Here is a 23,965-nt window from a genome sequence, read left to right as displayed (position 1 = left end):
TTGAAATGTAAACCAAATAGTTACAGATTTCCTTTAAACTGTGAATGAAATAGTGATTTCAGATTTGTTGCTGAATGGTCCAAAGCTTAATTTCGAGGTAATTTGGTTTTCGTTGACTCCTCTACCAGAGCAAATGGCTCAGCTGGTTCTTTAACCCAAAATTCATCCTTACCCAAGACTGGGCATGAGAGTGGTATTGTGGGCAAAGACTGATCAAGGTCAATGGATACTAAAATTGCGAGTCAATAATAATGTGTTAAACAAAATGAAAATGCCCAGTGCCCACAAAACATGCATTCTGGAGCAGGGGTCACCAGATGGTAGTGAGCAGGAGGAATCCTTACCATCTGATTGAGCCCCACCCTAAGTGCAGAGTGCTCATACCGATTGCAATGCCTGTTCTTGTAGAAAGTGAGGGTGCAGCAACAGCATGTCTAAGAAGGGAAACTGTGCTTGCTCTGCCACAGTAGTTAGCATTGATATTATAGTTTCAGTGGATGTAATTTGCACTGTTCTGTATTCTTAATGAAAAGGGCAAACACCTGGTTAAGGAAGATTGAAAGTCGCCAGATGTGCAAAGCTGGGAGTTAACATGTTAACTTAAGAGTTTTGCATTATAGGCAATTCACTTTTTATGTAGATACAAGAAAGACTGCAGATGCTGGAAATCTGGAGCAAAAAAAAACCCAAAATGCTGTTGGAACTCAACAAATCAAGCAGCATCTATGGAGGGAAAGAGATAGTCGATGTTTCGGGTCAAGAATGTCCTGATGCAGGGTCTCAGCCTTTCCCTCTACAAATGCTGCTTGACCCACTAAGTTTCCACCAGTAGTTTGTTTTTTGCTCATACTTTTACATGGTGTTTAATGTTCACCTTTTTTAGCCAAATTGTTAATCATTTATTTAGCATTGCAGCCAATGATTGTGGAGCTGGCCCTTCATTGCCACTGTACATCAGCCCTATCACATCTCAGGATCTCTGTGTAGGTTTAAAGGCTCAGCCATGGGAGTACAATGAACTGTTGTCCAGGATCTGGTGGTCAGCAGCAAAGCAACAGTGTTTGTTATTCACAGTGCTGACAGCTGCCTGCAGAGTTTTCAGAGATTTATGGGTATCCTATTGTTGGAGATCCAATTCAGAGCAGCACCTTGCATTCTTACATTCAAATGAAGAAGTCCTATCACTTTCTCCCAGGCTCATTAAACATCTAGTGGCTGAGTGTTGTAACTACATCCCTCCTTGATATCTATGGTGGGCTGATTGAGAAGGTTCTGTGGCAACAAAGCTGGTGAGGAACAGAGAAAATTGGGCAGTAACATCCTGATTTCATTGTCTAACCACGTATATACTGGTGCTAAAAGTTGCTGAAAGTAGTAACCATAAAAGAAGATGATCTCACCATTTTCCTCCTCAAAGTCTGGGCTGTTATTGCAAGGACTTTGTGCTTTGGACAACATTTGTGGATTTTAGCCAGTCTATTACTGTGCATTGCAGAGATTGGTTTGTGCTAGAGAGAGATGCTCATCAGCATTAATCAGGCTAGAGACATTTCTTGGACTAGTTTTGAACATCTAATGGGGTCTTGGAGAGGATTTCCCTGTTTTCCCTCTTATTCTCTGATATCTACTCCTCTCCACCAAGGTACAGGTCTTTGTGATTATTTTTCCTGGCCTATTCCAGGAGCTCTGACTCTGGCGGCTGATATCATAATACTTGGCCGAAGGGCCTGTTTTGTGCTGTATGGTTCTATGGACGGAGAGTCTTTGATTAGAATCTGCTGGATGACCTCTAGTTCACCATCTCCCATCCTGGTCACATGACCCAATGTTAATCACATTCTTTAACCACTGCAATTGGCCTCTATTGAGTTGTCCACAACAGACACAGGTAGGAGATGACTAAGTCCCAGAGGTGGAGAATTTTGACAACCAGAGGTTCACTCACTCTGTTACAGTCATCACTTGTCACATCAACAGTTATTCATAGATTTCTTTCAGAAAATAACATGCATCTACATTAAATGAATAAATACCAAGTGTTACTGGTGTCTTCCTTGGGTTAGTTTTGATTTCACCATCCTTCAGGCTATGTTCTCTAGTTCTGGATAAGATGAGATCGCTTGCATGGCTAACATTTTTAAGTCTCTTTAGAATCTTACATTACGGCAATCATATCATTTTTGAGTCGCATGTCTTACCGATGATAACATGTGATCACTCCCTATATTTAAATTTCTCTGTCTTTTCAGTCATTCTGGTTGCTTGGTTCAGCAGCTGTAATATTCTTTCGATATCACGGTCTTGAGATCTGCTGTCAATATTCCATTTGTGATCTCCTCAATGGTTTATAACTGACTGTTATCACAGTATTTTGGCCTAATATTGACCTTTTAGGGTCAGATAATCTTACAATATTAACTGACCATTTGGAAGGAGAGAATTTTTGAGAAAATCGTCCATTTAATCCCTCTTCCCTCTGTTCATTTATTGCACAGTCATGTCAGAGAAGCAGCAGAGGTGGAGTCAATCGTGAGACAAGTCCTGGCTGCATCCAACCAAAGCTACCTCATCCTGTCCGGCATCATCGAGGACAATTCCACGGCTGGAGATGTCGCAGAGGCTGAGGACCGGTGCGTCAGTTGCCGAATCTCCCTTTCGCTCGCAATCCACCAGCGGCTAATTTGGCTCATACCAAATAGGCAAAAGATCGAGATGATTGGGGCATTTTAAAGAGCATCTTCATGGAGGAGAGAAATGTAGATTTTGGGAGGGGCTGTAAGACCGAGGCAGTTACTGACTGATGCCGGTCACCCAAATGGAGTCAGATTGAGAAAGAAAGACAAAGGTTCTGTGCCAAATTGGGGATGACTCCAGTGGCTTGAATATTTAATCTTGCCATTAATGTAGTTAAAAAAAAAGTGCCTTTACAAGTAAACTGCTCAAATTATTAAATCAGAAGGGAGATTTTAAGGAGTGTTTTAAAGGAGGAAAGGCAGACAGATTTACAGAAGGAATTCCAGGGACTTCGGCACAGAGACTGAAGGTACAGTTCAGATACCTGTGATGGAGCAGTGGAAATAAGAATTGGAGGAAGTCACAGATCTGCGAGAGTACAGCTCTTGTGGGGGCACTGAGGATTTGGGGTTAACTCTCCCGGGCAGTGATGTTTTTAAAATGGCCCATGTCTCAATCTGCGAATCAAACCTTGTCAGACTTGGGCACAGGTGGCTTCATGTCATCACCAATGCCATGACTTCAAGATCGAAGGAGTTGATGCACGGTAAAGATCATGTCCATTAGATCACCAGGTGAATGAAATCCACACTGCAGATCAGGGAGCAGCTCTTCAACCACTGGAGAAGATGGTTGAGGAAGACTCTGGCGATAACCTACCCTGGAGCAGACAGCAGGGAGACCCCTCTGCAGTAACCAAGTTGGATTTAGTTCCTTTCTTGAAGGACGAAGCTGAGCACTGGCAGCTGCTCCCAATGTACGTGCCCAATGGCAGGAGGGGTGAAAGGGAGCCCCTGTCTGGATGTGCTGTTATGGACCATCTTAAAGGTTGTGGTGGAGCTGGGGTGGGAGCAAGGGGCAGCCATGAGGTAAGATGCAAGGGGCTAGCGCTACAGGCAGCAGCAGGGGCCAGATATGGGAGTGGGGGCAGGGATGTATTTCCCTTTAATACAAGAATGATGATTCTTTCAAAAAGGATTGCTGTGTGAAGGGCTTTGAGGTAACCCAAGCCGTTAAAGTGCTCAAATTCTTTTTTTTTTGCCTTGTACACCCCTTGAACTTTGAAGGCTGCAGGTGTTTCAGAGTAAAAGAGACGAGCTGGAGGCAGAGGTGGATGAGGTGCTGAAGGAGGCGAAGAGACAATACAGCTACACTCAAAAAGCTCGAGGCTCAAGACCAATTCAGCTACTGAATCTTACTGAATTAAAGCTGGAGGTCAGTGTGCAGTCTCTTCCACCTGCAACTAGCAGATCTCCTGTGATGTTTCTTCCATCTGCCAGAGTGGGTCAAGGTTGTAGACTCTGGTTGCTTTGAGACCACTCAGAAGGTTGCTGTGGGGAATACTCAAATGAGGTACACCTTTTAGCTGTGAAATGTTGCTGCTTTATGTACAAGTTCAGCCACCAAAATCAACCCAAACTCAAGCTCCTTTGGTTTACTCAACCATATTCAAGTAATCTACTTAGATGCAGTGTTCTGGGATGCTTAAAAATCACAACCCATAGTGATTATTATACCCAAAGCATAGTTACAAGTGATCTATATCATCTAATTCTAAGGTTACACATCATTGATGAACATCTTCTGGACTAACATACAGACATTTAGTATCACTTCTCGATTCAACCCAAGTTGTGACCCCCGCCCTGGTCACTATCTGATCTTACAAAGCATCCATTTTATTCAATCAATCCACATCACATCACTTCAAAGATCAATTGTACTCAACAGGCCTGTTATTAATTGCCACATTTCCTGTATTCACAGACCTATCACCCACTCTCTGCATTCCTGCAGGGTTAATTGTTTTTGGAAAAAGTTTGTGTCTCCTTTTATCTCTTCCCATCAGCAGCCATGTCTTCAGCTGCCCAGGTCCCTGAGTTCTGGGGTTTCCTTCTTCAAGCTCTCTTCCTTTCTCCTTCCTTGTTTTTGCTCACCGGCCCCAATATCCTAATGTTACTTGTGTTAGTGTTTGTCTCAACAATCCTGAGAGCTGTTCCATGTCAAAGGTCCATTAAACATCCAAGCTACTTCTACAGCTGTGACCATGGAGCCTGTACCTTCACTGGTCACTCTTCTAGTGAAATAGGGCTCATTGTAAGACAACAATCTTCCTCTTATTGAGCTTTCTTTTCTTGCCTAAAAGAACTGGGATAATTTAACCACAGAGATTGAGGATCTCGAGAGCACTCTTTGGTCCAAAGACCAGCAGATCAAGGAACTCTTCGTGGAGTTGGAACCTCGGATGAAGGTCTTGACCAAGGGGTTGGAAACCAAGCAATCCTATGAGCAGGTGAGGTGGCCCTTGTGTGTGCTGCATTCCCTTCCTTGCAATGTTTCATAGTGTAGACACTCAGTGTTGGACCAGAAGCATGTTCCAGCAATGGCTGCCACCTGAAAGCTGCTTGATTGCCTATGGGATGTTCTGATGTCATTAAAGGCAATTTAGAAAAGCAAGAATTTTTTTTCTTTTCATTTTCTTTTTTCTTTCTTGTTCTGGGTCTAAACAGGCCTGTGTTAACACGGTAGTGCAGTTGGTGGGGCAACACAGCTGGTAGTACTGCGGCCTCACAGTTCCAGCAACCCAGGTTCAATCATGACCTCTACTGTTGGTGTGGAGTTTGCATGTTCTCCCTGTTTCCTCCCATGTTCCAAAGATGAGCAGAGTCAAAGGTTAATTGGCTATTGTAAATTGACCCTATTGTGTAGGTAAGTGGTAGAATCTGGGGAGTTTTGATGAGAAAGTGGGGAGAACAAATCAGGATTAGTGCAGGAATGATGTAATTGTGTGCTTGATGGTCAGTGCCGACTCAGTGGCCGAAGGGCCTGTTTCTCTGCTGAATGACTCTGAGCAATTGGTTCAGATGACGTTCTACATCTAATATGGGGGAGAACTCTTTTCTTCAGTAAGTCGTATTGTATAAATGTGTTTTTCTCCTCTTTTAGCTCTTGAGTCACGTCAAATCTGTCCGGGCCACCGCAAATGCATCACTGCACCAAGCCCTACAGATAAAGGAAACAGGAACCTCCTTGCTGAAAACTTTGGAAGGTACTGTATGTTTCTTTTGCTCATCATCCTGTCAAATAGTCTAATCATTTTTTAACTGGTTTGGGAAGACAGGGCATAAAGAAGGTGAGGGGATCAATGAAAAGAGTGTGGGGGATAGTACAGTAAAACCTCCAGCAACAGGCTGGGGATAGATCCTGGGCTCTTGCTGTTCTTTGTGGAATTTGGTATCATAGCAGGCTGGGCTTGAGTGTGCAACCTGGTCGCTTTGTGTGGATAAGTGCTTCTTGACGTGATACTGATAGCCCAGCTCTATTGTTAATGTTCTTCCACCTTATTCTACACACATTATGGAGGAAATGACAACACTCTCAATCACCCTGAATGGTTTTGTTCTCTAAATATTCAAGTCTTGTCAACGCAACTTGTCCTCATCACTAAGCCATTATGGTTATTTCATATTTCTGTTTCAGATAACAAGCGAACGTTTTCTGTGAGGAAGCTGAAAAGCAAGGGGGTTTTCAGGAAGATGGGGCTCAGAGAGAGGATGATTGCAGAGGCAAAGAAGAAGACCGCACAGGCCAGGCGGATGTTGGGAACGGCCCAGTCGAGTTCAACAGTCAGCAATGCCACAGCTGTCCAAACCTCACATGTCATCAGAGGCATTGCAAAGGTCAAAGATATTGCTTGCTGTGCACTAAATGTTTCAACCAGATCTCTTTCTTTGATAATCATGTTCTGACGTCTGACTGGAAATCTGTGAGAAATGGTGTAGCACAGGAATTGGTGCTGGGACCTTTGTTGTTTGTGGTGTGTGTGTGTGTGTGTGTGTTATATATTTTTTTACACATACATATACAGGCATGGTAACCCTAACCGGGTCCCAAATTCACCACCACCTCCCCTAGCCTGTTCCCCTAAACCTAACATTACCCAACTAACCCTTACCAACACCCCCACATAGAAAAACCCTCCACAAACACAATTTCCCACCCTATTAAGATAGGGAGTCTGGAATAAGGCACAGATCGCAATAAAGGCAAGTGGAACGAGACCAAGGTAATGAACTCGTGAGCCAAGTCAAAGTGGCAGGGTCCAGTGAGATGGAATCTCCAGTAATGAGATCAATGAACACAAGAGGGATAATTTTCCCACCCCACTGCCTGCTAACTCACAACCTAACCCTAACTGTGCCTTTGGGTTAGGGTTACGATGCCTTAGGGTTGCCTTGTATACATACATACATACGTACGTACGTACGTATGTGTGTGTGTGTATGTATGTGTGTGTGTGTATATATATATATATATATACACACACATACACACGCGTGCGCACGCACACACACACACACACTTGGATGAGCATGTAGGTGGTAAAATGAGTAAGTTTTCAGACAACATGAAAATTGATGAAGATGTAGATAGTGAAGAAGGTTGTCTGCCTAAGGATACAGTGGGACATAGATCAGCTGGAAAGTTGGGCGGAGCAGTGGCAGATGGAAATTAATCCAGATAAATGTGGAATAATGCACTTTGGGAGGTCAAATTCTGGTAGGATATGCAGCATAAATGGCCGGGACCTTGGGAGTGTTGATGTAGAGACCTTGGGGTTCAAGTCCATAGCTCCCTAAAATCAGCAACACAGGTGGATAAGATGGTGAAAACACATTTGATATGATTGGCTGAGTTGGGATGCCATGTTGCAGTTGTACAAAACAATGGTTAGACTGCACTTGGCGTATGTGTGCAGTTCTGGTTGCCACACTACAGCAAGGATGTGATCGCAATAGAGAGAGTGCAGAAAGATTCAGCAGGATGTTGCCTGGAATGGAGGGCTGTGCTTATAAGGGGAGATTGGGTAAGTTGGGTTTGTTCTTCAGACAGTGGGAGGCTGAGGGGTGACCTTATGGAGGTTTATAAATTGTGAGGGGCTTAGATAGGATAGATATTATCTTTTTTCCCCCCCAGGGAAGAGGAATCAAGAACTACTAAGTACAGATTTAAGGTGAGGGCAGAAATCTCCTTTAATCTTAGGGGTAGGTCTTTCACACAGGATGAATATCTGGGATGAGCTGCCAGAGGAGAGGTGGATACACTTAAAGTGTAGGAAAGGCGTAGAGGGATATGGGCCTAATGCAGGCCAATGACATTACTGTAGATTGGCATCATGGTTGGCATGGACAAGGTGAGCCTAAAGGGCCTGTTTCTTTGCTGTACATTTCTATGATTCTATCCGAGTCTTTGTAAGGGCTGAAATTCTCGGGGTAACTACCACCTTCACTTTGTGGCCTGTACAATTCGTGAATTTATAAGTGATAACAATGGGCTTAGATGGAGAATAAGAATCCAAAAGACTGGGAGTTGGCAGAATGTGAATGGTGGAAATAGGGTCTTTATATAGGATTCATGCCATGGAAAGAGTGAGGGAATGAGACTATGTCATCCGCCCTATTCTGCTGGAAGCGGAGGACCTCTCACACAACTGTCGTTAACCTAGTCTATGGGTAAAGCTTAGAATCTTGGCGGCTATGGATGAGATATTGGTGTGAGACTCCCTCAAGCAGGATCTGCCAGGAAGGTTGTGGTGAGGGGGTTGGTCCAGGACATTGAAGCCTCTGTGCAGTGCTCCAGAGGCAGAACCTCCCTGTGGGGAGTGTGCACTGGGAAACTGCAGATGTCTGAGATCTTTTCAATGAACTCAACAATTATCTGTTCCTGGATTTTTGTCAATGATAAATCCATCCCACAATTCCTCCCCTCCCAGGTTGGGGAGGCTTGTTCCAGACTGTGGCTTCCTTCACAGACCATTGGAAATGAAATAGAATTCCAAGCCCACAGAATCTTTCAGCTGTTTTCTTTCCCATTTGGCAATCTCTGGTTTCCTTCTGTTTTTTCAGGAAGCCCAGAAGATTAGGAGGCAATCAAGGGACCAGGCCTTGCAATCTGCCTCACTGCACTCGCAGCTGGAGGCCACACGAGAACAAATTGACGCCCAGGAGGACCTAGTGGCAGCTCGGAAGGCAATCGTCCAGGAGAACACAGAAACAGCAGCTGAGGTAGCTTAATTGTGACAAATGATCTACATTCATTGGCTCTTTCAGGTGGTGTGTCCAATGTAAGTTGCATGATGTGTAGTCTCTGTATCATTCCATAGGAATTGAAGTTTAATCTCTCGGACACCGCTATGGGCACATTAAACCACAAGGGACAAACCATGAGGTGTTGATTTTGTTTCCTATTCATTTTGAATCACAGAAGGATCGAGCATGAAAGGAGACCATTCCACCTATCAAGTTCATACATGCTCCATGTAAAAGCAATCCAGCTAGTCCCCCTCCATAGCCCTGCAAATTCTTTCCCTTCAGAAACTTACATAGTGTCCTTCTGAATGCTACCTTTGACTCTTCCTCCACTACTTCCCCGGCAGTATATTCTAGATGCTAAATGCATGCAGTATATATTTTAAAAAATCCTCATGTGACTTTTTGGGTTTGTTTGCCAATCACCTTCATTTCTCAACATCCTTTCCACATTGAGAAGTTTGAGCTAAATGGTACTGGTCAGTTTCTATTCAACATGAAGAGAGTTTTCCCTCGTATGCTCTGAGAAAAACAACTCAAAGGAGGGACAATAACCAAAGGACACAGATTTAAGATAACCAGTAAAGAACCAGAGGTAAATAACCCAGTTTAGGGACTAAGTGAAGAGGGAGATTTTCCCAAAGTCCTTACCATTTTAAACTATCAGTACCAGCTGGTGCTCTGCTGTGGTTCAACTCAAGATTGATCCCACAAGATGCTATTAACTTGCATCATTGATATTGAGAGTACTTAAAGGTTGAGGCAAGAAGCAAATGAGTGACACTCCACTTGTGCTTTATTATTGTGCCTGAGGTAGCACTGAGGGAGTGCCATACTACCATAGTATGTACCTGAATTGAGTATATCCTGATAGTTAATATTAATGATAATGAGCCAGGAGTTCTGACTAGAGGCCTGGTCAACATTTCCATTCTTGCCAATTGATACAAATTCTCTGTTGCTTATGGGCTCTTGCCAGGTAGAGGTTGGCTGGTATGTTTCCTGCAAACCTAATACAACTGCAGGGTGAGAGAATTCCTTTTCAAGTAGCACCAGAAGATCTTTAACATCTACCTAACTTGCACCCTCCCTCAGTCCTTCACTCAGTCAGCCCACAAGAGCATGGAAGGCAAAAAATGCTACCAGCTGAGCCAAGCTCACTCACTGGTGTCTCTCTCTCTCTCTCTCCACCCTTGTGAATAGGTTCTTGGTGAGACAGAGGTGCTGAGTAAGAGCATGAAGCAAGCAAAGCACTCCCTCGATCGTGATGTGAAGCAGTTGACAGAATTGCTGAGAAAAATAGGTATGTTCAAGGATGGCATTCTGCTGTGAAGAGAGGGTTATTGAGACGTTGAAGGGTTGCAGATGTCATTGCCTCCTAAGACCCAGGTTGCAAAATCTTCTGGGTTACAGGATTATGGGATTACGGAACTTTTGTTACAGAGCCAAAGGGGTGCAGAATGCAGAGCTCCTTGCCATTGAGCTCTGAGTTGAGGGTTGTGGAGATCCAGTGGTGTTGCTATATCCAGTCTAATTTCTTTCCTTGTTTTCTTAACAGACATCCTACAGATTGGCAGAATAACAGAAGAAACCTTGAATAAAACACAGAATCAGATAGGAGCACTGAGATTCACAATCAATCAGAAACTAACGCGGAAAGTTCGGGAGTTGGAGGCTGCCTCCGAGATGCAGATCCTGAAGATGAAAGTATTTGAAAAGGACATTGCAGAGATCCAGGCAGACAAGCACAACCTGGAGGACATTGTTCAGAACTTGCCCCAGGGTTGTTATGACAAAGCAGGGCTAAGAAGGCAGTGAGAAGTTGAGGAAGAAGGAGATTGCTGTGGATGGTTTTTGTTATATTCTCAAGCTATTTGCCACGCCACCTGTTAGATGCCATTTAATGGATTATTCCAGATCATTAATTCGGTTGGGTCGTTAATCCCTCAATGTTCCTTCTGATTTTTAACCCTTCATCTGCTCCTCCTATTTTTGTCGGTGGTTATGACATGGGAGCCGTGACCCTTTTGTATCTCATGCAGCTGGTTGGTGTCTTCTAAACCCTTCATATTGTTTGTTGAATGATTTCATACCACCAAACCTAATACTGTGCTCATTTTAATGTTTTGGCACCCCCCCCCCCCCCCCCCCCCCACTTGTGGCAAGATTGCAGGACAACTGCAAAGCCTTACTTTCTAACTGGTCCCTGGTGTGGCAGGGGTGGGAATGCAGAGACTTTCCCCTTGTTTTCAACAAGTCTAAACTGACATGTTCCCTAAATAATTCACTACCAACCCTCTGTTCATTTACCCATTAAAGACTTGGGGGTGTTATGATATCAGAAAATCTCTTTACATTCAAATTGGCCTGTAACCCTTAAATGTAATGTTTCTACCTGATGGCTTCAAATATGATCTTAACCAAACAAGAGAGAGATCACTAATGCTGATAGGATCCAAACAGATGCAATAATAAACTTGCATTTACAGTTATGATTTTGTTTAAAAAGAATTAATGGATGTGGTATTAGTTTGAAGCTTCTCCTCCCTGCTACAGCCAGGTTGGTGAAGTTCTAGTTCAGTATTAGTTTGCCGCATTTGAGATCTGTGAACTGAGTGAAGAAGCCATTGAACCTGGGGCTGTACTTATCCATATAGCATTCACAATTTGCCGGCCTTCAAAAGGAAAACTATTCATTTTTAATAGTTTTTTTCTGAGCAGATGGCCAGGCATTTTTAACACCCTCCAATGTATAAAATACAATGTAAAATAATCTGTGACTGATGACAGAATTATGTTGCTTTCCATGAATTGAAGATTAGCCTTAACAGCAAAGTAATAAATTCCATAATCACAGTACTTCTGTGTTTATAAAACTATGTATCCAACAAACTTTATAAAGATTCTCTTTCAAATTTAAGATATCCCAAAATGCTTTACAGTAAGTTACATCCTCCTGTTGTCTTTTATCACAATAGTACTGGAATCCATTAGTCCATTCAGCAACAATTTGCATAAATAGCAGTCTTAACAAAGTGTCCAATGAACAATCTTGTAAATTTTGAGTGATTGCAGTCAATGGCTGTTTTCAGGCATTTTAAATGATACTGAGAGCTGAGAATTTCAACATTCCAAGACACTTCACAGGAGAGTAGCAAGACAAAAATTGACACTGAACCAATAAAGTGATTTGATATGGTTGCTAAAAGCTTAGTGAAAGAGGTGGATGTTAAGGAGTGTCTTATTAAAAAAAAGATGCAAAGAAGTTTATGGAGGAATTTGCAGTCATCCTGAAGATGTAATTTCCAATATGTCTCCAGTTTAATTACAATATTAAAAAGCTTTCCTTCATAGAATCCACAAGTTAGAAATTCTCAGCTCTCAGTATCATTTAAAATGCCTGAAAACAGCCATTGACTGCAATCACTCAAAATTTACAAGATTGTTCATTGGACACTGTAAAGCTATTTTGACTGTTTCACGTTATTTGCAAGTCTCAATAAAAGGATCATTTTATAATTTTCACTGGTAGCACAGAATCTTGGACAACTACCCATCCCAGTTCCTACACCATTTCTCCCCCAATCATGTCTTCAATCAAATGCATACTGCCCACAATTTCCAAGCATTCTAAAACCAACAAATGAATTTGCATTGCATTTGTACCTTCAAGACATCCCACAGCATTTTGTTCCAACTTAATATTGTTGTGGTGTGTGGGGAAATACAGCAACCGATTTGCACACAGCAAACCTCCACAAAAAGCAATCTGATAATGACTAGATAGTTGAGGGATAAATATTGGCCAGGGCACTGCTCTGTTAATATCTCTCTTACACGTACCTGAAATAGCAGGTAGCACATAGAACAGTGCAGCACAGAAACAGGCACTTTGGCCCGCGGTGTTGTGCCGAACTAACTAAGCTAGTAATTAAATGCCTAACTAAACTAATCCCTTCTGCTTACACAATGGTGAAGCTGTTTCTCTAAAAGTCATGATAAAAATCCAACTGTTTCACTGCTGTGCTTTGGGGAAAAAAGTGTCTTTATCCAGTCTAGTCTACAGTTCCACATCATGTTAATTGTGGACACCCTAATGTCTTCTGAAGTGACGTGACAATCACTGCAAAGTTAATTTAAACAGAGCCTACTGCATTCTTAGGAGAAATCTTGCCAGCAAATCTCAACTGTCACAATTTAAATAAAGAGTGTTAAAATAAATGGATTGGCCCTGTATGTTGATACTCAAATCAGTATTGTACAATTACACTTGAAAGATTTTAATAGAATAAATAAAGAGAAATTTCCAGTTACAGGGAAATTGATAATGACAAGCTTATTTGCAGGGATATGGAAGAGGAGGGAACTGATTGGATAACTCTTTCAAAGAACTAGCAAAGCCAATATGGGCTGACTGATTCAGTATGATCTTGTGTTAAAGGAATAATATTGTGTTTCTATTCTCTACAACACACTCAATCCAAACTTCAAAGCCTGCTTCAGAATCTTAGTTCAGAAGAGAGCAGAATAGATTGGAAGTTTCAAGGAATCCCATCACAGAAAGCTGGGACTACTTCACATTCCATTCATTCTTGAAATGAAAATTTCTTCTGCTGTCTTTCTGTTTAATATGATGCATCTAAAATTAAATTTATATTAATTGATTCAACACAGATCTGCTTGTAGGACATTTAATCACTATTATTAAATGGTTATTTGGATTATGGTTTTGCACCACAGTTCACTGTGAGGCTTTTGTATGTTATCTAGATTGTACTTTAATCTATCAGTCCACTTTGTTAATTGCATCATTGATTTTGGTGCCTTGGGTATCAGTCCATTCTCAGGCCACCTCTAGTTTTACTAGCTACAGACACGACAAACAATGGTATGTAATGTTACCGTCAATACACATGTTGATTGGACAGATTTTATGCTCATCCCTAACAAGTTTAGAATTTGGGCCTTAATTTGGATTCTCTTTCTAACACTTTTGCATGTGTCACATGTATCTCATATTTTGAGTATCGCTCTTAAAACTGGCTCTCATTCCCAGACCCTACACCAAATTCAACTCAAATTCCCAGTGCCAATCTCAAACCCTTGTATGAAACCTAATACTGACTCTAACCCAACACCAATCACAACATGCAGTTAGTTCACAAACAAACTCGATACAAGTCCAATTCCAACTCAAACCACCAGTAAGCTCCACCAAACTCAGAACTAACCCTAACCCTGCACCAAACACAAGTCCAATCCCAACCCCAAATCTTTGTGCCAATGCAAACCAATATGCCAATATTAAATAAAAACAAAAATTGCTGGAGGTACTCATCAGGTCAGACAGCAATTGTAGAAAGAGAAACAGTTAACATTTCAGGTCTCAAAAGTTAAATCTGACTCACTTTCCACAGATGCTGCCTGACTAACAGTGTATTTTCAGAATTTTCTGTTTTTATTTCAGATTTCTAGCACCTTTATTTACAGCCAATATCAGAACTGATCCCTGTTGATTAACTCGGGTCTCAAAAACAGCAACCAATAAAGGAAATAACCAGTAACAACTGACAAAAGAATAGCTCGTGACAATTCACCTTTGTATCTGTCACATTAGAAAATTAACATATTCTGGTTTTAAAACATTGAGTCTCATTTACATATTATCTCAGCTTTGCTGCAGAACATTACATTGTGTCGTGCATAACATACTGCCAACCCACAGAGAAAAAGCAATGCACACTGTGCATCTTGCACTAAGAACCGCTACAATCATGGTTACCCTTGGCCATCAGCGGGGAAGAAAGTATAAATTAAAAAATGAAGCTTTTTGGAATACTTTTCTACAGTGGTGTAATGAACAACTACTTTTTGTGCTTTTGATTGATACAGGTTGTATTGAATTTAGAGTTTGGAGTTTGGGTTTAGGTAGTTAGGTATATTTATATTGAAGCTGGAGGTTGGTAATGCACTTCAGGTTACATTCTGGTGAATGGGGAATGGTGGAGTTTGTGTTGGGGTTGGTTTTGGTTATTTGCATTTTGCCTTGGTTGAGATTGGTATTCGAATTGGAGCTGATATTGGGGTTGGGATTTGGGGATAAATTCAATATTGTGGTTTGTGATTACAATTAGGACATTTTGGAATTTGCAGCTCTGACTGGTATTTTGGTTGGGTTGATGTTGAATTTGGGTCTGGTCTACTGGAGTTTGTGCTGATGTTGGGTTAGATATCTAGAGTTTGGAGTAGGATTGTTGGGGTCTTGTGTTTGGGATTTCCTAGGGAGATTGGGACCGGTCATGTCTCATGGAGGTTTGAGGCCGGATAAGGGCTGGGGTTTTCATTGATGCTACAGTTACGGTTAGTGCAGGGCCTGGGGTTTGAGGTAGGGTACGAGGTAGAAACTGGTAAATACCCTACTAGGATGGGGTTTTTGTTTTATTGTTACACAGCATGGAAACCGACTCTTTGGCCCAACTCGTCCATGCTGATCAAGATGCCAATTTAAACTAATCCCATTCGCTTGGGTTTCCTATTCAAGCAAATCCATGCTAAACCTTTCCTATCCAAGTAGTTGTTCAAATGTTTTTAAGTGAAACTGTATCTGCCTCTACCACTTCCTCTGGCAGCTTGTTCCATATACCCACTACCTATTGTGTGGAAAAATTTCCCCCTCAGGTCCCCTTTAAATTTCCCCCTCTCATCTTAAAACCTATGCCCTTCAGTTTTATACTCCTCTACTCGAGGGGAAAACGACGGTGACTATATACTCCATCTCTGCCTCTCCTAAATTTATAAATTTCTATTAGGTCACCCCTCAGCCTCCTTCATTCCAGGGAAAACAGTCCCAGCCTACCCAATCTCCCCCATAACCCAAGCCCTCCAGTCCAGACAATGTCCTTATGAATCTTTCCTGTACCCTATCTAGCTTAATCCCATCCTTCCTACGGCGTGGTGATCAGAAATGCACGCATTACTCATCTTGATCTTCCAGTTGTCTGTGAACTTCATCTTCAACAGTGCAGTTGGATTGGGTTCGGGACTGGCTCCTGGGCAGGGTGTGTCCCTGGTACCAGTTGCAGTTTCTCTCCCTTCCCACAGCGGGCGTGTGGTCCCGGGACATTCACTCCCGAGAGAGCCGTAGCTCCTCACAGCGAGCCATTGACTTGGCGAGCTGGGGCCGGGGCTCAGAACCCCACTCGCTTCACAAGATGCCTTCGGGACAGCAGGCGCAGGGTAAGAAACTTCAACTTCGGGTCGGGGGAGGAAGCAGTTCCTCGCTGACTTTGAGGGCGCCAGGTCTGAATTCTGTTTCTTCCATTCACACTTTAAGGTGGCAAAATGTTCGGGATCCTGAAAGCTCAGCAGGAGGAGCGGCTGGCTAGTGTGAACAAGGTGAGTGGAGTGGCCGGGCTCCGCCGCCATCCCTCCGTGACCCTTCCTCGCGTCTGTCCTTTTTTTTGAACAATGTTTCCAGTTTTTGTCCACTCTTTGTCTTCCTGTACTCACTGTTCTTCACTTTATTTTGCTTTGCCTTTTTTTGCTCGTTATCCACTCTCCCTTACTCGCTTCGTTTCTACTTTACGTTATATACTGCTTTTACATACTACTTTTATACTCTCTGCGTCTTTTCCTTCGCGCCCTCCCCGTGTGTTTGTCCAAAGCCCTAAAGCCGCTTTCCCGCCCTGTGGAAATCAGTGGCTGTCAGATCCCGGTATTTCTGAAGTGCTGTGACTCTTGGGAGTCCGCTCTGAACTTTACCTGCATTGCATTCCATCGAATTGTTTTTTTAATCTAATTCCAGATCAATAAGCACGCCCCACTTTCACTGATCGCTTTCCCCCTTCAAAAATATACTTTACTCCCAATATTTGCAAATATTCTTCAGATGTTGCCACTTGCAGTTACAAGTCAGATCACTCCACTTACTAAGAAGATTAACACTCAGTTTGACAATATCATTTCTTTTACTTCCGTTACATGGCCAAATAGAGGGGATTGCAGTCATTCAGTGTACAAGGTGGGAGGGCCTCTGACAGTGGCCTTTCCCACAACAGCCTTTGTTCTGTGCACCAGGCTGCAGCTGGTACCTCAGCCTGTAGTCCGGGGTCTTGGAATGTTCAACATTTGTTCACAGACAACTGGAAGATGAAGTTTCAGGCAGACCAAACGGGCTCGTTCACTGAATGATAATCATCCAGCAGCAGTTAATGGTTGTCTCTTTAACCCTAACCCTGTAGAACAGAGTTTTGGCTATACGCAGTTTCGGGTGAACCTGAGCAAAGACTTCTAACCACTGTTGGCCACAGGAGGCTGTGGCTTGGATCCTTACAGTGAATGCTATTTGAGTTCAATCTGTGAATTTAACAAATCACTGCCTCCTCACGGGTGCACTGAGGTCGCATTACTGCTTGTTCCATCTGCTGAGAGGAATACTGACTCAGACAGGAATAGCTGGTGCTGACATATTTACAAAAATGGGTGGGGTGTGGAGATGGTGGGGATAGGGGGATGGCAATGATTCTCCCTCACATGCAAAGGTTTGTTTGGTTATGTTATTGACCCACTCGAAATTCCAGAATTGCCTGATACCCCAGTGCCCAATCTTGATGGTTATGTTATGAAGATATTCATCGGAGGCAGGGAAGAATGAAAAAATTAAAGACTTCCAATCTTACAGAACCTTCCATGACCTTGAGATGTTCCAAAGTGCTTTAGAGCCAATTACTACTTTTGAAATATAGACAACATGGCAGCCCAATTTGTGCATGTAAGATCTCATAGGCAACAATGTAAGAATGCTCAGAAAATTTTTTTACTCATTATAGTGGGGGATAAACATTAGCTTGGATCCTGAGCTGTTCTTCAAACAGTGCTTTAGGGAGGAGGAGTAATTAAATGATAAAATTACTAGCTTTGTGTTTGGTGAGGGATTTAAGTTCTATGGATCAAAGGGCAAGTGCATGGTGTTGTACAGTCAGTGAAAATCTGCTTGGATGATAGAACGAGCTTGAGAACTGAATGGCCCATTCCTGTAATCTTTTACAAATACACTTCAGTAAATAGTAAGGACTCATATTGATCCAGCTTTTATTATAGCAATTAGACTTTATAGACTTAGAAGATCAAGCCCGATTACCCAGTGCTCCAACACACTTCCCTGTACACGTCTCAGTGTAACCCAGCTGTGCAGCAGCTCACATTGTGAGCAACACTGCAGAAGATCTAATAGATAGTTCAAATTACGGACTAAGTCAATTCGTCATGAGTTGCATTTTTGAATGTGTGGGGGTTTGGTTTGTTCTTGCATTTGCTCAGTGACTGAGCCCCTACAGCCCTCTTGGGAAATGAATTCCAAAGAATCTGATATTGTGCAAAATTTCAGCTGTGGCTGCCAGTAGCTCTTGCAATTGGAGCTCTTAGTTGGTAGCTTTTTTGCTTCTGACTCAGAAGGTTCTGAGATCATGTCCCATTCCAGACACTAAACACAGAGTTCTAGGTCGACACTGTAGTGAATACTGAGGGAATGGTGCAATGTAAGAGATGGCATGTGTTACACCGAGGCTCAGTCTGATCTCCCATGTGAATATAAAAGATCTTTTGGCTCTGTTTTGGAAAAGAGCAGGACAATTCTCCTTGGTGTCCAGGTCAATATTTGGGGCAGCTCTCCCTGGCATCCAGGCATATATACATAGCTTTCAATCAACATTTCTAAAATCGGACTATCTGGACACTGTGTTATGGGAGGTTCCTGTGAGATGTGCTTCCGACATTAGAACAGTGACCATTGGATTAGCAGCTGGAATTATGGACCGTTGATCCAGAGACTTAAATTTGAATCCCAAGTTGGCTATGGAATTTAACCTGGTCAGGTGTCAGATCTCTCGGTGGGTGAGCATTTTGGAGACAGTGACCATAACTCCCTGACCTTTACGCTTGTCTTGGAGAGGGATAGGAGCAGACGTTATGTAGAAGTATTTAATTGGGGGAGGGGGAATTATGATGCTATTAGGCAGGAATTTGGGAGTGTAAACTGGGAGCAGATATACTCATGGAAATGCACAATGGAAATGTGGAGGTTATTTAGAGATCACTTGCATGGGGTTCTGAATAGGTTTGTCCCAGGGAAAGGCCATGATAGGGTGAAGGAACCATGGTTGACAAGAGATGTGGAATACCTAGTGAAGAGGAAGAAAGAAGTTTACCTAAGGTTTGGGAAGTAAGGATCAGTCAGGACTCTAGAGAGTTACAAGGTAGCAAAGAAGGTGCTTAAGAATGGACTTAGGAGAGCTAGAAGGGGGCATGAAAAGGCCTTGGCGAGTAGGATTAAGGAAAACCCCAAGCCGTTCTACTCGTATGTGAAGAACAGAAGGATGACTAGAGTGAAGGTTGGACCAATTAGGGATAGAGGAGGAAACATGCCTGGAGTCGGAGGAGGTAGGGGAGGACCTTAATGAATACTTTGCTTCAGTATTCACCTGTGACAGAGAGCTTTACGTTTGTGAGGACAGCGTAAAGCAGGCTGATAAGCTAGAACACGTTGATGTTAAGGAAGAGGATGTGCTGGAACTTTTGAAAAACATTATGATAGATAAGTCCCTGGGGCCAGATGGGATATATCCCAGGATACTATGGGAAGTGCAGGAAAAGATTTCTGAGCCCTTTGCGATGATCTTTCTGTCCTCACTGGCCACAGGAGCAGTACCAGATGATTGGAGGGTGGCAAATGTTGTTCCTTTGTTCAAGAAAGGGAGTAGGGATAACCCTGGGAATTATGGACCAGTAGGTCTTACCTCAGTGATGGGCAAATTATTGGAAAAGATTCTTAGGGAGAGGATTTATGAGTATTTGGAGAAGCATAGTCTGATTAGGGATAGTCAGCATGGCTTTGTGAGGGGCAGGTCATGTCTCACGAGCCTGATTGAATTCTTTGAGGATGTGACAAAACAGATTGATGAGGGTAGAGCAGTGGATGTGGTGTATATGGACTTTAGTAAGGCGTTTGATAAGGTTCCCCATGATAGGCTCATTCAGAAGGTCAGGAGGCATGGGATCCAGGGAAACTTGGCTGTGTGGATTCAGAATTGGCTTGCCCATAGAAGGCAGAGGGTGGTTGTAGAAGGAGTGTATTCTGCCTGGAGGACAGTGACCAGTGGTGTTCTGCAGGGATCTGTTCTGGGACCCCTGCTCTTTGTGATTTTTATAAATGACTTGGATGAGGAAGTGGAAGGGTGGGTTAGTAAGTTTGCAGATGACATGAAGGTTGGTGGTGTTGTGGATAGTGTAGAAGGTTGTCGAGGGTTACAGCAAAGGTGGGCTGAGAAGTGGCAGATGGAAAGTGTGAAGTGATTCACTTTGGAAGGTCGAATTTGAAGGCAGAATACAGAGTTAATGGCAGGATTCTTAGCAGTGTGGAGGAACAGAGGGAATCTTGGGGTCCGAGTCCATAGATCCCTCAAAGTTGCCACGCAAGTTGATAAGGTTGTTGAGAAGGCATATTGACCTTCATTAGTCGGGGGATTGAGTTCAAGAGCTGTGAGGTGATGTTGCAGTTCTATAAAACCCTGGTTAGACCACGCTTAGAATATTGTGTTCAGTTCTGGTCGCCTCACTATAGGAAGGATTTGAAAGCTTTAGAAAGGGTGCAGAGGAGATTACCAGGATGCTACCTGGATTGGTTGAGCGAGGCAGGGCTTTTCTCTTTGGAGCGAAGGAAGATGAGAGGTGACCTGATAGAGGTGTACAAGATGATAAGAGGTATAGATCGAGTGGACAGTCAGAGACCTTTTCCCCAGGGTGGAAATGGCTAACATGAGGGGGCTTAATTTTAAGGTGATTGGAGGAAGGTACAGGGGGGATATCAGAGGTAAGTGTTTTTACGCAGAGAGTGGTGCGCGCATGGAATGTGCTGTTAGGGGTGCTGGTAGAGGCAGATACATTAGGGACATTTAAGAGACTCTTAGATAGGCACATGAATGATAGAAAAATGGAGGGATATGTGGGAGGGAATGGATAGATTGATGTTAGAGTAGGTTAAAAGGTTAGCACAACATCGTGGGCCGAAGGGCCTGTACTGTGCTGTAATGTTCTATGTTCAAGAAATTATTTGTATCCGAAATGTGAAAAAACCATCTGTCTCAGTAATGGTTACCATGAAACTACTGGATTATTGTAAAAACTCTTCTGGTTCATGAATCTGCCATTCCCTGTTCTGGCCCATTAGTGATTTCACACCCACTCATGTGGTTCAGTCTTAACTGCTCCTTCAGTTTAGATGGACGATAAATGTTAAAGGTTGTGAAAAGTGCTATGTAAATGCTGTTCATTGTTCTTTCTTTTGAGCATGTGATTCCCCAATTAATTTATCACTGGACACATCACTCGAGCTGGCTGAGAAGACTGCAGTACCAGCTGGGTTAAGTCTGCGCTGGTGTGGCAAGGCACTTTGCAATGCAAATATGCTGGGACAAGGCCAGAGATCAGAAATTGTACCAGAATCCTAAACTTTCCCTGGTGCCATGCTGTAAGGCTCTAGTAAAAACCTCCTTTGTTCAAAATGTTTCACAAAACCATATTGAGCCAATAACAATTGGTTAACCTATTCAGTACAAAACGATCAAGCTACTTGCACAATTAAGGTAGCTGCAGAATTTACAGTGTAGAAGGCCATTCAGCTTGTCAAGTTTGGGCTGGCTCTTTTAAAGAACTGTTCTAAGTTCTGTAGCCTTGTTTCTCATCTGTAACCTTGTAACCTCCTCATCCTCAGATACCTAGACAACTACCTTTCAAGCAATTCATAGAATCAGTTTCTATCACCTTTTCAGGTGGGGCCTTCCAGATCCTGACAAACCTCCTGAGTGAAAAATGTTCTCCTTATCTTTCCCCTGGAGATTTTCCCCTAACTGTTAATCGATGACCATTAGTTCTTGACACATTCCCCAAAGGGAATGGATTTTTTTCTCTTTGCTGCAGAGGTAAAAGTAAGGCAGAAAGGTCAATATGGCATACTGTGGCTGACACATGGTTAGTACGATTGGGTTAAGATAACAAGGTTTGCGATGTAACTGTACCGGTAAGAAATTCAAGTTACTTTCACTCCTGTTCAGCCCTCCCAAAACTGTTCATATCTTGGAATTCTTCATTAAGTCTCCAGTTAACCTTCTCTGTTCCAAGATCAGTACCAACTCTAATTCCTCATGACATCCAGATAAATCTCCATACTCTTTTGAAAGATCACTTGGAAGGAAACTATTTGTAAAAAAACATATGGAAAGTTACCTACTTAACACTAAATAATATGGCAGACAGGAAGGACACCCTGATGGGAATGTTGTTATTGGGTAAGGCAAACAAGAAGTGTCATTCACCTACGCCTGAAGCAGGCATAAAATAGAAACAGGCAGTGATTATCGTGACATTATCAGCCATTCTTGGTGAGAACTAAGCCTGAGGACCCCCTGCGATAGAGAGAGTAAACAGCTGGCCTTCCATTAAATGGCCATGACTGAATTTTTGGGACAACCTTTATCGGGAAACAGAGCAATAACATGTAAATTGCAAAATAACCTGCTCAGATGGCAATTATAATATTCTTTAGGTTATAAAATCATTTAGTATGCAAATAGTGTTATGGGTCAACCAGAGTCTAATTGCTTAGTGAACAGCTGTAAAGTTTGTCAATTGCCCATGAGATTCAATCTGTAGTTCAGAGCCACCTAGTGTGAAGGACTGGCTCTCTCCTTTCAGAGGATTGTTTTGAAGCATAATTGCTCCCCTATCAACAGGCATGATATTGCTGTTTATTGTTCCAGATCTTATGTCCGGGAATGTAGCACATCCTGTCAAAGCCATATTGTTATCTCATTTTATAAAAAAACTCACATTGACTAATTCATCCCTTGTATAAGTCAGTGAATAGATTTACATGCTGATTTACAGGGTGATGTTCTCATTGTTTTCCTCCCCACATATTTTCTTCCCTTGAAGAGCAATGCATCTCAGTCTGATTAGCAGCATTCCAAAATATTTTCAGCACAGACTCAAGCCATTCAACCCCAGGGTCTACCCTACTTTTATGCTCCACATGCACTCACTCCTACCTTCTTATTTCACCCTATTGTCATTACACTTCCATTCCTTTCTGCCTCATGATTTCCTCACTTCCCTCTCAATGTATCTTTACAGTTTGCCTCAATTATTCCTTCAAGTAGTGAATCTACATTCTCAACAATTTCTAGGTAAAAGGCTTAATCCTGATTCCCTATTGGATTTATTCATGACCATCTTATACGTATGAATTCTAGTTTTGGTCTCAATGGGAAAACTCTTCTACATCTGACCCATTAAGCCATTTCATCTGTTGAAGACCTCTGTCAGGTCACCCATTATGCTCCCAAGCCTGTTCCGTCTTTGCAGATATCTATCAACTAGACTGGTCAAGATGTGAAGATGTCTTTTGTGGCTGTAATCATGTTTATACTAGCTGACAGATCGGCCCTTCAAGCTTCAAGGGCTCCCACAACACCAATGATGAGGATGGTCACTGTATTCCTATATTCTACTGGACATCAACCTTGAGTTCTGAGCTGGAGCTCATCAAGACAGTTTGGAACAGGGTTTAAATCCTGTACCTTCAGGCTCTGAAGAGGGAAAACTGCTGCTGAGCTAAGGGCTCTTTTTTCTCTGCTGTAATCCCTAAAAATACCGAATAGGTGCTTAAAATGGTGAAAAGAAAATGCAAAAACTCAGCACTGGTGAACTGCCAAGTCAGCATAATTAATAACCATCCACTTTCCACTGTTGATGAAACAATGGTTTGAGGCAGTGAAGTTATAGCAATTGGTTCCTGTCCTTCTTATGAAGGACAGTTTTGGGATGTGTACTGACAAAGGGGTCATGGATCAGTTATAGTTAGATTTATTTGGAACAAGACAAATTCTGAATTCCCCCCTTAACCACACAGTCCCTCATCATAGTGGCAAATTGCCAGACTGCAGGAGGTAAACATAAAGTTGGCTCATGTCCAGGCAGTGGATTGAGAACTATACCAATCTACTACCACTTTTGTACACTCACTAGCTTGAAAGGCAGCACCACGCTGGAAGAAAATTGCTTGCATTGGCATTCATGTGGAACTCATGAGT

The 23,965-nt window shown here is 42.6% G+C and overlaps 2 protein-coding genes across 2 annotated transcripts in view; both read left to right on the top strand.

Annotated features, from left to right (window-relative positions):
* LOC127582293 (laminin subunit gamma-3-like) overlaps positions 1-12,219 on the top strand; it is an 84,574-nt gene extending 72,355 nt beyond the window's left edge. Inside the window, 8 exon segments of the mRNA XM_052037470.1 lie at positions 2,496-2,630; positions 3,801-3,948; positions 4,880-5,026; positions 5,680-5,782; positions 6,214-6,413; positions 8,640-8,798; positions 10,026-10,125; positions 10,381-12,219. Of these exon segments, the coding sequence (XP_051893430.1) occupies positions 2,496-2,630; positions 3,801-3,948; positions 4,880-5,026; positions 5,680-5,782; positions 6,214-6,413; positions 8,640-8,798; positions 10,026-10,125; positions 10,381-10,640 (1,252 nt within the window). The 3' untranslated portion in view covers positions 10,641-12,219.
* A 3,723-nt stretch (positions 12,220-15,942) lies between these two features.
* LOC127582125 (allograft inflammatory factor 1-like) overlaps positions 15,943-23,965 on the top strand; it is a 34,715-nt gene continuing 26,692 nt past the window's right edge. Inside the window, exons 1-2 of the mRNA XM_052037156.1 lie at positions 15,943-16,058; positions 16,156-16,217. Coding sequence (XP_051893116.1) covers positions 16,034-16,058; positions 16,156-16,217 — 87 coding nt within the window. The 5' untranslated portion in view covers positions 15,943-16,033. The remainder of the gene's footprint in view (positions 16,059-16,155; positions 16,218-23,965) is intronic.

This window comes from Pristis pectinata, chromosome 23 (genome assembly GCF_009764475.1).
Source record: "Pristis pectinata isolate sPriPec2 chromosome 23, sPriPec2.1.pri, whole genome shotgun sequence".
Taxonomy (NCBI): domain Eukaryota; kingdom Metazoa; phylum Chordata; class Chondrichthyes; order Rhinopristiformes; family Pristidae; genus Pristis; species Pristis pectinata.
Note: the sequence above shows the minus strand (reverse complement) of the source record. Positions and strands in the feature narration are given on the sequence as shown.